Here is a 12752-nt window from a genome sequence, read left to right as displayed (position 1 = left end):
TGTTTCTTGTGAGTGACTACATGCACATTGTGGATCCTCATTATTCTTATGACATTGGATTTAAATAATCTCCTTAGCTGATATCTGAACCTGTATTTTCTGTTATCAGAGTGCTAAATATGTGTAATACCATTATATGGTTTTTTTTGTGGGAATTGGATATGGTTGTGTGATGTTTTTTCTTGTAGTCCTCTGAATCATCTGGAGAATGATACAGAATGCAAAGAAGAACAAAGCCAGGGTCCTTACTGCGCTCAATGAGAACCTGATGTTTAGAACAGAAAAGGGGGAAATGTTGGAAAGCAAAATGTGGGAAAGCAAGATGTGCGGTTCCAGCCACCTGGATGATAAAGGAAGATCAATACTAACATGACCATTTGGACGGTCAAAGACATAATACTAACATAATAATATATAAAGGGCCTTAGACAGATTACTTTGAAGTACGTTTCTCGTAATTGTAAAAAGTTATTGCCCAGACTCATGAGAATGGTATCTCGGGCCGGATAACCGCCCCCAAGTGCATGAGATGTGTAAATGTCCTTGGGCCTGGTCTGTGAATGAGTGGAAAAACAAGTGAGACAAACATCACATGAGTTTAGTGTGTTCTTAATAACAATTAGTGGAAAAGCACATTTTTGTAAACATCGTAGTCCAGGCCTCTGCCTGTAAATCCTATAAATTGTCAATGGTGAATAAAGAAGGCAGCCTAGGCCTAGGTCAGCTCTCTGTTTGGCCAGGCTCTGCACTCCTTCCTGAACATGATCTCTGCCTCTGTGTGAATTTCTGACTGCATCCTGGTATGCGTCGTTCCTAATCACCACAATTAATTAATTAATTAATTAAATGCACAAAGCAAAACCAAACCAAAACAAAACCACAAACAAACAAACAAACAAAACCCACAAAAACAAACAGACAAACCCAAACCCAACAACAAATGTGCTTCTTGTTCGGTTAATTTTCAATTACACTTTGTTTCACCTTTATTTTTTTCTACAGTAAAGTATCTTTTACTGTAACATTTCTTACTCCTCAATGCATAATTAATTCTAGATAAATTATTGAGCTGTCTCTTAGACTTCTCATCACAAACCAAAACAGATAGAACCATTTTAATCATAGAATCATTTTGTTTGGAAGAGACCACTAAGATGATTGAGTTCAACCTTAACCTAACTTTAGCACTAAACTGTGTCCCAAAGAACCTCGTCTATACACCTTTTAAACACCTCCAGGGATGGTGACTCCACCACCTCCCTGGGGAGCCTGTTGGAGTGCTTCACTACCCTTTCCGTGAAGAATTTTTTCCTGACATCCAATATGAACCTTCCCTGGTGCAACTTGAGGCCATTTCCTCTTATCCTATCTCTTGCTACTTGGAAGAAGAGACCAACTCCCTCCATGCTACAACCTCCTTTCAGGTAGTTGTACAGAGCGATAAGGTCTCCCCTCAGCTTCCTTTTCTCAAGGCTAAACATCCTCAGTTCCCTCAACCACTCCTTATAAGACTTGTGCTCCAGGCCCCTCACCAGCTTCTTTGCCCTCCTCTGAACTCTCTCTAGTACCTCAATGTCTTTCCTGTAGTGAGGGGCCCAAAACTGAACACAGTATTCAAGGTGGGGCCTCATCAGTGCCGAGTACCGTGGAATGATTACTTCTCTAGTCCTGCTGGCCACACTATTCCTAATACAAGCCAGGATGCTGTTGACCTTTTTGATCACCTGGGTACACTGCTGGCTCATATTCAGCTGGCTGTCAATGAGCATTCCCAGATCCTTTTCTGCCAGACAGCTTTCCAGCCACTCTTCCCCAAGCCTGTAGCATCCCATGGGGTTGTTGTAATGGCATAAGGCATATTTTCATCCTATGCATCATCTTTGCAATTCTCTCTGAGCGTTCATATGACAAAAGCAAACAATCTAGCAGTTTTAGAGTGGAATAGCTGAGCTTGCAGGATTTAGCTCACTTTAAAAAAAAAGGAAGGTAAATGACTTATTCTCAGTCTAGGTACGGTATAAGTGCTTTCCTAACTAGTATGAAAGCCATCTTTACTTACATTTAGGGAAACAAATTCATTGAGTTCTTCCATTTCTTTTGCCATTGGCTCCAAAGTTTTATTTGCTGAATTAACAGTTTGCTGGAAATTAACCGTCTGCTCATACAGGTACTCCATCCTCAAAGTTCTCTGATTTCTCATCATATTGTGCTACCACTTCCTCGAGCATCTCTTCATTCTGCTTTTCCAGTAACTCTGCATTTTTCTTATCATTTTCCTGGAAAATAAATACAGATGTAAATTGATCTGCAGAATAAATTAGTACATTTAATGAACACACGGAAATTCTCAGTTACCCATACATGAACCATCCACCAGAGTCCTTCTGGCATTGTGACAATAAGAGAACTTTATTTCTGTAAGCAAGCTCATCTGGGAGAAATAACACGGGAGAAATATGTTAAAAATAATGACAGATTTATTTTTTTTAATGTGAGTGTTGAAAATTAAACTTCTACATTTAAGCATAGAGACAGGAAGTCTGATTACAAAGTAGCTAAAATTCCATACTGAAGTTAATACTCAAGGTTTAAGAAATTATGGACATTTGGCAACTCATCTAGATGCCTAACACAGGATTCAAAATAAGGACACAAACAGTGTGAGCTGTTTTTATAAGCATAAAAAAATAAGAGAACTTCTCCTCCAGTGCTACACAGTCACATCTTACACTTTCCAATAATGTGCAAAAAAAGCAATTTTTTTTTTTTCCCCCCTAAAGGTAACTTCTTCCAGTGAGAGAAATCAGTTTGAAGACTGGAGAAACAGACCATTTTAGTGGAAACAATGACATTACAAAACAAGGGAAGCATATCTTAGAAAAAAATTAATAGAGGGAAAGAAAACTAGTCTGATTAAACACTGGACTTACCTCAACAGAGTAAAATAGCAATTAAATATCACTCACAAACTCTTCAGTCTTCATTGACTTTTTTCCAGTGACATTAGCAATTCATCTAACTGATCCTGAAATTTCAAATGTTTCAGTAACTATGTTATTTCATAAAGTTTTATCATACAACTTATTTTAGGTTAATGTTTTTCTTTTGCCATGAGCCACCATTGGAACAATTGCTAATTTAAGTTGAAGTATCTCCCTGGCTACAAAGACAGTCACAGAATTAGCAATGGGAAAATGGGAACAGTCACAAAACTGTTTAAAAAAAAAAAAAAAAGTGCTGAGTGTCTGTACAAGTTATTGAACTCTACAAATTCCAATGTAGCTTTGCTAGAAACTGAGGGTAATCAGAGCCTCATGAGGGTTCTCAAGAGATCAAAGGAACAAGCCCATAAAAAGGAAGATAATGCAGGTAATCATGCGGCTGATAGATTATACAGCGTTGTGATTGTACTGATTTATACAGAATTTTAAAGATGTTTCCTATAAACCAGAATCCATCAAAATCACTCATTGAATTAGATGTGGAAACAAAAGCAGTCAAAGGGACAACAGGCATCAGAGAAAACTCATAAATTTTTCTTATCCTTGACCTTTTGTTAAAGCAAGCTGGCCATCTGCTCAGGTACAATTTATAATTTAGAAAAACAGTTTTAATTACCTGGTATAAAACTAAAAGGAAGGTTAACTTCCTTTGGTATCAGCTTCCTATTATGGCAAACTTCTAGATATGTTGAAAACTAGCATAAGATTTTCTGTTACTTATAAATGTCACATTGGACTGTAAAACTGAGACCTCACTTAATAAATATTTATGGCCAGTCACCAAGATTCAGAGGCAAACTTATGTTTGTCAAGATAACCTATAAAATCTGACAGATGCTATCCATAGCTCATTTAATTTACTGTGAAACTATGTTCCTACAGTTAAATTTCAGACAACAAGCATTTTGTTATATTGACATTTTCTCAGTAATTACACAGAGGTGGATCCACTATATAAGCCCAATATACATGCTCTCCCCCCACAGTTGGAATCATGCCAAAACTGATCATCACAAAACAAAACCTTACTGCACTGTTGCAGGAGGTGATAGCCAAATAGGCTAAGAAGGTGTTAACCGGAGGAGGGGGGGATGCCTGCCACTGCCATCATAGTACTTGCAGTTCTGTTGTAACTTCTTCAACTGCCCCCAGGTAACGTCACTGGCCTCTTCCTTCAATCTCTTCCTTTTCCTCATTGCCCTCTGCTGCAGGGACAGAAGTTGCATCTCTGGCACTAGGTTCTGCGCCTCATTTCTCTGACTCATAGTAAGGTTTAACGTATTTCGCAGGAAGCCACCTCGGTCCTGTTGGAAGAACACACACATATACCTTCCCCAGGTGATTAACTCTACAGACCCTTGCCATTGACTGTTGCGCAGGGGATCCCGATACAAAACATTTGGTCTCTGAGACAGTGAGACCAGAACATAGAAGTGTTTTTCCACTGTCTTGATAAAGAAGGGAGGCATAGTACAATTCAAAAATTTTAAAGTATATGTTGCATTGCATAATTGTTCTTGGGGCATCAAATTCCCCCTTTTTTGTTTTAATAAAATATGTTTCAGCGTGGAATGTGCCCATTCAATAATAGCCTGCCCAGTGGGAGAATATGGAATACCTGTGACATACAAAACACCCCACTGCGGTAATCATTCTCCAGATGATTCGAAGGACTACAAGAAAAAACATCACACGAGCATATCCAATTCCCACAAAAACCCATATATGCAGATTGAGAGCTGAAAATGAAGTTTTAGGGTCTAATCACTTCATGCTGTTAGATAATGTTAGCCATTTTGTCTTACAGTCCTAATTTTTACAAACTATGTAATTATTTTGCAGGGTACTGGCTAAATCCTAAATCAGGCCTTGCACATTAGCTAAGGCTGTTATTTTACTTCATATCACTCATAAACACTATAACTCAATTTCAATGGTATTACACATATTTAGCACTCTGATAACAGAAAATACAGGTTCAGGTATCAGCTAAGGAGATTATTTAAACCCAATGTCATAAGAATAATGAGGATCCAAAACGTGCATGTAGTCACTCACAAGAAACAAAACTAGAGGCCTTTTAGTTCAGGGTACTCACAAGAAATAGTCACTCACTCAAATAAAGAAGTGAGGTGTCATTAATCCCAGAAAGTTTCCTTAGATGGTGTTCCTGTCTAAGGAAAGGACTCCAGTTCACAGACCCGCAGCTCCCAGAAGACCACTCAAAGGGGGTCTTCGGCAGGAACCCCGTTTCATTGTTTGGCCAGATGTGGCTGTGGGCATTACAACATAGGCCAGAAGCTTTTCAGCTAGTCTGGGCACCTCCTTTGTTAAGGACCCTGTCAATGGACCGAGGGTCCCACCCCTCCTGACCCATCACTTGGTAGAGGTGAACCTGATTGACAACACCTTGGTACCATTCTAGGTGTATATATGTGGGGACAGGCACAGTGGGGCACAGAAGGTGCTAAAGAGCCATCAACCTCCTCATTGAAAGCTCCAGATTTCAGAGGAATGTGTAACTGCCTCACAATCCAGCCTGTAACCACAGTCATCTGACAAACTACTTTGGAGTGGTGGTACAGTCACCTCTTGCCTCCAAAGTCAAAAGGTGGCATTTTGTTGGTGAGTTTACTAAGAAGTCTTTTACAACTAGTTACCACAGAATAAGTCTATTAACAAATTTTTGGTTTAATTTCCCAGTTTCATTAAAACTACGGATCTGCTGGGGATGCCTTTAAATTTCACCCTCAGACTGCTCCATTCAGTATTACAACATCACTGCAGTGGGGAGGGAGCGAAAACCCCCCTTTCACGACTTTAAAAGCGGGCAGCCAGGTTTTTCCTTTTTTTTAGTTCTTGCTGCAGTTTAGATACAGGCAAGGCCATGCGAGTGGCATTAATTGCTGGTGCTAAGCTGTGAAGGGGTTTAGTTAGAAGGAGATATGTTGTTGAATTAGTCAGGCCCAAAGGAATCTCAAGGCCACTTTGAGAAACTGAGAACAGAATCTGCTGTGAGAAAGAGGGGCGTTTCTTCATTAACAGGGCCTCAGCATGGCGTGAGTCGTCGGACCTATCATCGGTGGGGCTCCAGCGTGTGGACTGCCCCTGATACTCATTTAGCGAATCCATGCTTGGAGCGTGGATTCGTGATTAGAGAATAGTTGCGTATATAAGGAGACGTGTCTGTAATAAATGGCTTTTGCGTGATTCACATTGAATCGGAGTGCTGAGTCCTTTATCGTTCCAACAAATGGTGACCCCGACGTGATATTCCGAACGGCGTCTCACTAAGGTGGGGGAAAAGCCTGGAGCGGCCCAGCCGGAGGCGGCTCAGCTGGACTGAGAGCCGGACGGAGACGTACGGACGTTCCGCGGATAAATTTTGTTGAAGAAGGCCCCGGGAAAGGTGAGCGGCTGGGAGCAGGAGGAGGGAAGAGTGAAGTTATGGGGCAGAACATATCCTCTGAGGAAGAAGCTATAGTTAAGATCCTCCTGCATATTCTCTCTATGAGAGGACTTAAATATGAAGAAAGTAACATATGTAGACTGTTGGTTTGGTGTAGAACTAACGGCTACCCGACAGAAGCTGAGAAAGCTTTTAAAATTGAACTTTGGGACGATATAGGGCAGAAATTATGGGATAAGGTTAGCGACGGAGATAACGAAGTTAAATCATTAGCGACTACATGGAAGCTTATAATTTCCACCTTAAAAGAATTTAAGGCTGAGCGGGCTGCGGTTACTGGAATTTTTGCAGCGTTACAGCCTGATAAGAACTCTAAAAATAACTGTGAAGCTTACCCAGTTCGTGTTTTCGATACCCTCCTTACTCCATCCCCTGTTGTGCCTTCGGCACCCCCGATGATACAACAGTCTGGGGCGGAGGGAGGAAAATTACCGAGTGGATGGCCTCCTGTACCATCACACGACCCTGGAGAGACCAAGAAGTCCAAAGAACTGGAGTCAGATAATTTGTCAAAAGGACTGGTGAAAGTTGAGAATGCTAAAGTCGTAAATAAGTGTAATATCAATTCTTTTACTGATTTGTGTCCGCCTTCACCGCTTTCTATCCTTCTAACTCCTACAAGAGAACAGAAGGAGCCGCCGGATAAGAACTGGGCAAAAGAACTGTGTGAAAGATCAGATCAGCTATTAGCGAGTGAATCCAACAGTCAGCAATATCAAGCTATGAGAGAGGTGCCTGAAACCAACAAAGCAGCCAAATCATTTGCAACTATTAATCAGGGTCCCAATGAGAATTACATGCAATTTATTGACCACCTTCAAGAGACCATCAATAAGCAAGTTGAAAACGTAGAAGTTAAGGAAGCACTGGTGTTGAAATTAGCAGTAGAAAATGCTAATGTTTGCTATCAGCATGTTATTTGCGAGTTTTACAGTACATATTAGGTGTTCCTGTGTACCGTCTCTCTGAAAATCAAGCAGCTTGTCAGGAATGTGAGTTAATTGTTTCACTAGTTGTTTTTAAGTGCGCCATAAAACCTTCTGCCTGCTCTTCCCACTCAGGCTGCAAGCAGCCCTGTGCTTCCCCCCCGCCTTCCCCGCCCCCCCGCCAAGGTTTTTACTTGCAAGATGGGGTCAGGAATGATTGTTTTCAGTTGTGTTCCTAAAAAATCGGTATTGGGAGGTGTTTTAAAACATAGGAAAGCATTCGGACAAGAAATCATTAAATCTTTTCAGACAGTTTTACAGGCAGGGCGATTTGAACTTCAACAAGCTGAGAGAGACTTAACTGATAACACACAGGTCAGAAAACTTGTTAAAGTCTGCAAGATGCTTTCCTTATTAACCTGTTTTCTCTGTGGGTATCTGTTTAAGCATGTTGCAATTTTGATAGGTCTTTGTTATATGATACGATAAGTTCACAGTCTGTTAAATCATGAGATTCCGTTGACTCAAAATGTGCATTTTGTGATAATATAGAAGAACATGAGTAATTTAGTTCTTTACTGCGTGAATGTGATGTCTATCCCTGTTTCTCTATTAGGACGGGATGTGTTAGGACAACTAGGAGCAACTCTGGTGACAAAACAACAAAATTTCTAGAAGCGGCCATTGATGATGGGCGACCAGTACTTAAATTACAGTGGAAAAATGATGATCCAGTATGGGTAAATCAGTGGCCGCTCAGTAAAGAAAAACTCGCCCATGTCGAAGAGCTAGTACAGGAACAGCTTGAAAAAGGGGATTTAGAGCCGTCTACAAGTCCCTGGAATACTCCTGTGTTTACTATTCAGAAAAAATCAAAGAAATGGAGGTTGTTACATGATCTTCGAAAAATTAATGATACCATGGAAGACATGGGAGCATTACAGACGGGATTACCATCCCCTGTCATGATTCCAGAAAACTGGCAGATCTTAATAATTGACTTGAAAGATTGTTTTTTCACCATTGCTTTGCATCCTGATGACTGTAAATGTTTTGCATTTTCCATAAATTCTGTAAATAAGGCTGAACCTGCGAAAAGGTATCAATGGGTAGTTTTGCCACAGGGAATGAAAAATTCCCCAACTATGTGTCAAATTTATGTAGCTTGGGCCTTGCAATCAGTCAGAAAATCTCATCCTGAGTTAGTGATTTACCACTACATGGATGACATATTAATAGCTGGGGAAACTTTTTCGAATGATTTGTTGATAAATGAAGTATCTGATACATTGCAGCATAGAGGATTGCAAATTGCTCCAGAAAAGGTACAAATTCAACCAGCGTGGAAATATCTTGGTTGGGAAATTTCTCAGTCCACAGTGAAACCTCAGAAAATAGTGTGTCGGCCTGTCATTCAATCCTTAAATGATGTGCAGAAACTAGTGGGTGATCTGAATTGGGTCCGAAGCATTTGTGGGATCACTAATGAGGATTTAGCTCCAATTGTAAAACTGCTAAAAGGGGATAGTGACATTAGCTCTCCTAGAACGCTTACTGCTGAGGCGGATGCTGCTCTGAAAAAGATTATGTCCAAACTTGTAAAAGCTTTCAGCCATAGGTGGAACCCAGATTATGTAATTGGACTACTAATTGTAAACAATACTAACTATCCTTTTGCTCTCATAATGCAATGGACAACTGGTAAGGAGCCGTTAAAGATCTTAGAGTGGGTGTTTTTGCATTTTTGACTCAAACGAACCATTACAACCAGGGTTGAGGTCTTTGCTCAGCTTATAATGAAAGGTAGGCAGAGAACAGTCGAAATTTCAGGGGCTGAGCCTGCATATATCATTGTTCCCCTCGTTTCAGAATATTTACAGTGGGCTTTGCAGAACTCCTTACCTTTTCAGATTGCGTTATTAAATTCTCAAGCTTTAATTAAGACATTTTCCCCTCCACACAAGTTAATGTCAGTTTTGAATATGGGATCAATGGAGGAGGGTCCCTCTCTTCTCTCAGAATTTCCTGTTAAAGGACCCACAGTGTTCACTGACGCAGGGGGTAAAATGCAGAAAGCAGCAATTACATGGAAAACAGATGGAAAATGGCACGATGTGATACTAACTGACCTGAAAGGATCAACTCAGCATTTGGAACTCAGGGCTGTAATAGAAGTGTTTATCAGATTTGCTCATAGCCCAGTGAATATTGTTTGTGATTCTTTGTATGTGGTAGGTGTGGTAGCTCGCATTGAAAGATCATTGCTCAAAGAGGTTCAGGATGCACAACTGATGTCTTTGTTCAAGCAACTATGGTTGTTGGTCGAAGAGAGACAACACCGATACTTCATAACACATATCCGTAGTCATCTGGCAATTCAAGGCGATTTAGCTGAAGGAAACCGCCGAGCTGATTTTCTTGTATCTCCTGCCTCGGTTCCACCTCCAATAGATAGGTTTGGGCAAGCAGTACACTCTCTTGTTTCCTCCATCAGTCTGCTCAGGTCTTACAGCGGCAATTTTCATTGTCCGAAAGTGAAGCCCGAGGTATTGTTAAAAGTTGTGCAGATTGTCAGCGCATCTCAGTAGGGCTGGGTGCAGGAGTCAATCCAAGAGGATTAGGAGCCTTGGAATTGTGGCAAATGGACGTCACACATGTCCCTGAATTTGGTAGGCTGAAGTATGTGCATATGTCTATTGATACATATTCTTTCGCCATATGGGCCACTGCTCAGACTGGTGAAACTAGTTCACATGTGCAACGACATTTACGTTCTGCTTTTGCAGCTTTGGGAGTTCCTGCACAGGTCAAGACAGGCAACGCACCTGGTTATATCGCCAAAGCTACTGCCACCTTTTTTCAATTGTGGGGTGTTAAGCACATTACAGGGATACCAAATTCTCCTACTGGTCAGGCCTTGGTAGAAAGGATGAATCAAATTGTCAGGCATCAACTTGACAAAAAAAAAGGGGGAACTGACTGTACTACTCCACATGACAGACTAAGCAAAGCATTATATGTCTTGAACTTTTTACGCCTTCCGCAAGGGTTCGACATTCCACCTATGATTCGTCATGGAACAAGCTTAAAAGGACACTTGACAGACCTTAGAGAAAATCAGTGTCAGGTCAAAATACGCAATGGAGTTACTGGTGAATGGGAGGGTCCTTTCCAATTAATAACTTGGGGAAAGGGTTATGCTTGTGTCATTACAGACCAAGGATCAAAATGGATTCCTGCGAAATGGATCAAGCCATGGCTGAATAAAGACAACAAAGATTCGACAGATGCAGAAGGACAGGAGGGAGATAAGTTGTGAGAATTATCTCAAATGTAAACCATGGATTCTTATTCAGTGTTATAGATGCTCTTAGACCCAGTGGTCTAAAAGCTTATTAGTAAACAGATAAGGTACCTTCCATAGAGAATGCTAATTTGAACAGATAGTAGGAGTTCCACAAGGGTGATATTACAATTAGATAATCTATGCATAGATAAGGTAAAAGTATAAGATATTTCTACCATGGTAACCTAATTTAGCAACTGGTAAGGTTTTAAAAGAGATATTAAGATTAAGCTATAGATCTTTTAAATAGGTTAATATAAGTTTTAAGATATTAATTCAATAATTAGCATATGAATAGGTTAATACAAGTTTTAAGCTATTAAGTCAATAATTAGCATATGCTGATGGTATTAAGTACATTACTCTATAAACTGCGCAGTTATAGATCTTTTAAGAATTTAAGAGAATATATTGTATTAAGTTGTCTCACTATTCTAAAATAGTGCGTTGGTAAGGTTGTCATAAGTAGAATTAAGGTTTTATATACGATATGAAGGTTTGAGTATAAGCAGATAGTTGTTTAATCTTATTAAGTAAGGTTTAGCTACATTATATGTAATTGTAATTATGTTGTTAATCATGTGTCCTATGTTGCAGTGTATTTCAAAGACAATTCAGCATGCTGTTTAAGGGGCCTGACTAGTTCAAGAACAAAAAGGGGGAATTGTGAAGGGGTTTCGTTAGAAGGAGATATGTTGTTGAATTAGTCAGGCCCAAAGGAATCTCAAGGCCACTTCGAGAAGCTGAGAACAGAATCTGCTGTGAGAAAGAGGGGCGTTTCTTCATTAACAGGGCCTCAGCATGGTGTGAGTCGTCGGACCTATCATCAGTGGGGCTCCAGCGTGTGGACTGCCCATGATACTCATTTAGCGAATCCATGCTTGGAGCGTGGATTCGTGATTAGAGAATAGTTGCGTATATAAGGAGACATGTGTCTGTAATAAATGGCTTTTGCGTGATTCACATTGAATCGGAGTGCTGAGTCCTTTATCATTCCAACACTAAGCAGGAGCTGCCTGGGAGCTAAGTTTATCTTGCAGCTTGATACAGGCCTGACATTTATGTTCAAACAGTACAGCACAGGCCTGGGATATTTTGCTTTTTTATTTTCCCATTTCATTCCAGCCATAATACACTCTATATGCAATTCTAATTAGCTGAGCAATAGTTACATTCCTCAGCCCCATTTACCATTTGCAATGTCTTACAGATGTCAATAAACCGCCTATTAACTATCAATTGATTACTTTAATTTTCCTAGATCCAAATCAGGTAATATTCTAGCAACTTTTAAATACAACCTTCTTCAAGTTCACATCCATCAGAGCATTTAGATTTCTTGCCCGTACCTCCAACAAACACACAAATTCAATGCGAATCAGAGATTAACAACTTCAATTATTTTCTGGTCTCAAAATTATTAAATAACAATAACAGCAATTACTCTAATGTATAAGGATGCATCCTAAGGGGGAGCAAGGTGGTATTTTAGTAGCGGAACCAGTTCCCATTTTGTAATTATCTCCCCAAGCAAAATTATTTTGGTACCAAATATAAATATGCAAATTAAAATGCTGAGCTCGGATATGAAAACCAAATACCGAGCACGAGCCAGATGCTGCCACCGAGACCCCACCTGCCCCAGGATGGAGACTCCAGTTGCCTTACAGCCACGTGTGTGAGTAAAATTTCTCCTTACAGGATTGCGAGTGTATCTACTTTCCATGCACATATGCACGCGTACTTTCCATGCTCAGTACGAGCATGTGTAAAATTAATCCTCGCATAAATGCGGGTGTATTTTCCTCCTGTGCATCCACATAAGCACGTGTAACTTCTCGTGCACATTTGCGCACGTACTTTCTGTGCTCAATACGAGCACATATAAAATTAATCCTCGCAGAATCACGGGTGTATTTTCCTCCTGTGCTTCCACATAAATACGTGTAATATTCCATGCACATTTGCACATGTATTTCTCCTCGCAGGATTGCGAGTGTATTATAAAT

At 40.2% G+C, this 12752-nt stretch overlaps 2 protein-coding genes across 2 annotated transcripts in view; one reads left to right on the top strand and one right to left on the bottom strand.

Moving 5' to 3' along the window:
• The window catches only part of LOC136114556 (cardiomyopathy-associated protein 5-like), a 104432-nt gene that overhangs the window by 75221 nt on the left and 16459 nt on the right, over positions 1-12752 (bottom strand). Inside the window, 4 exon segments of the mRNA XM_071801631.1 lie at positions 2060-2177; positions 2179-2276; positions 2931-2992; positions 2995-3025. Of these exon segments, the coding sequence (XP_071657732.1) occupies positions 2060-2177; positions 2179-2276; positions 2931-2992; positions 2995-3025 (309 nt within the window).
• On the top strand, positions 6192-11672 carry LOC139826320 (uncharacterized). The gene is made up of 2 exons (XM_071801613.1): positions 6192-8722; positions 8841-11672. The coding sequence occupies exon 1, from the start codon at positions 6450-6452 to the stop codon at positions 7413-7415; it is 966 nt and encodes a 321-aa protein (XP_071657714.1). The 5' UTR covers positions 6192-6449; the 3' UTR covers positions 7416-8722; positions 8841-11672.

This window comes from Patagioenas fasciata, chromosome W (genome assembly GCF_037038585.1).
Source record: "Patagioenas fasciata isolate bPatFas1 chromosome W, bPatFas1.hap1, whole genome shotgun sequence".
Classification (NCBI taxonomy): Eukaryota; Metazoa; Chordata; class Aves; order Columbiformes; family Columbidae; genus Patagioenas; species Patagioenas fasciata.
This window is presented reverse-complemented; position numbering and strand designations above follow the sequence as displayed.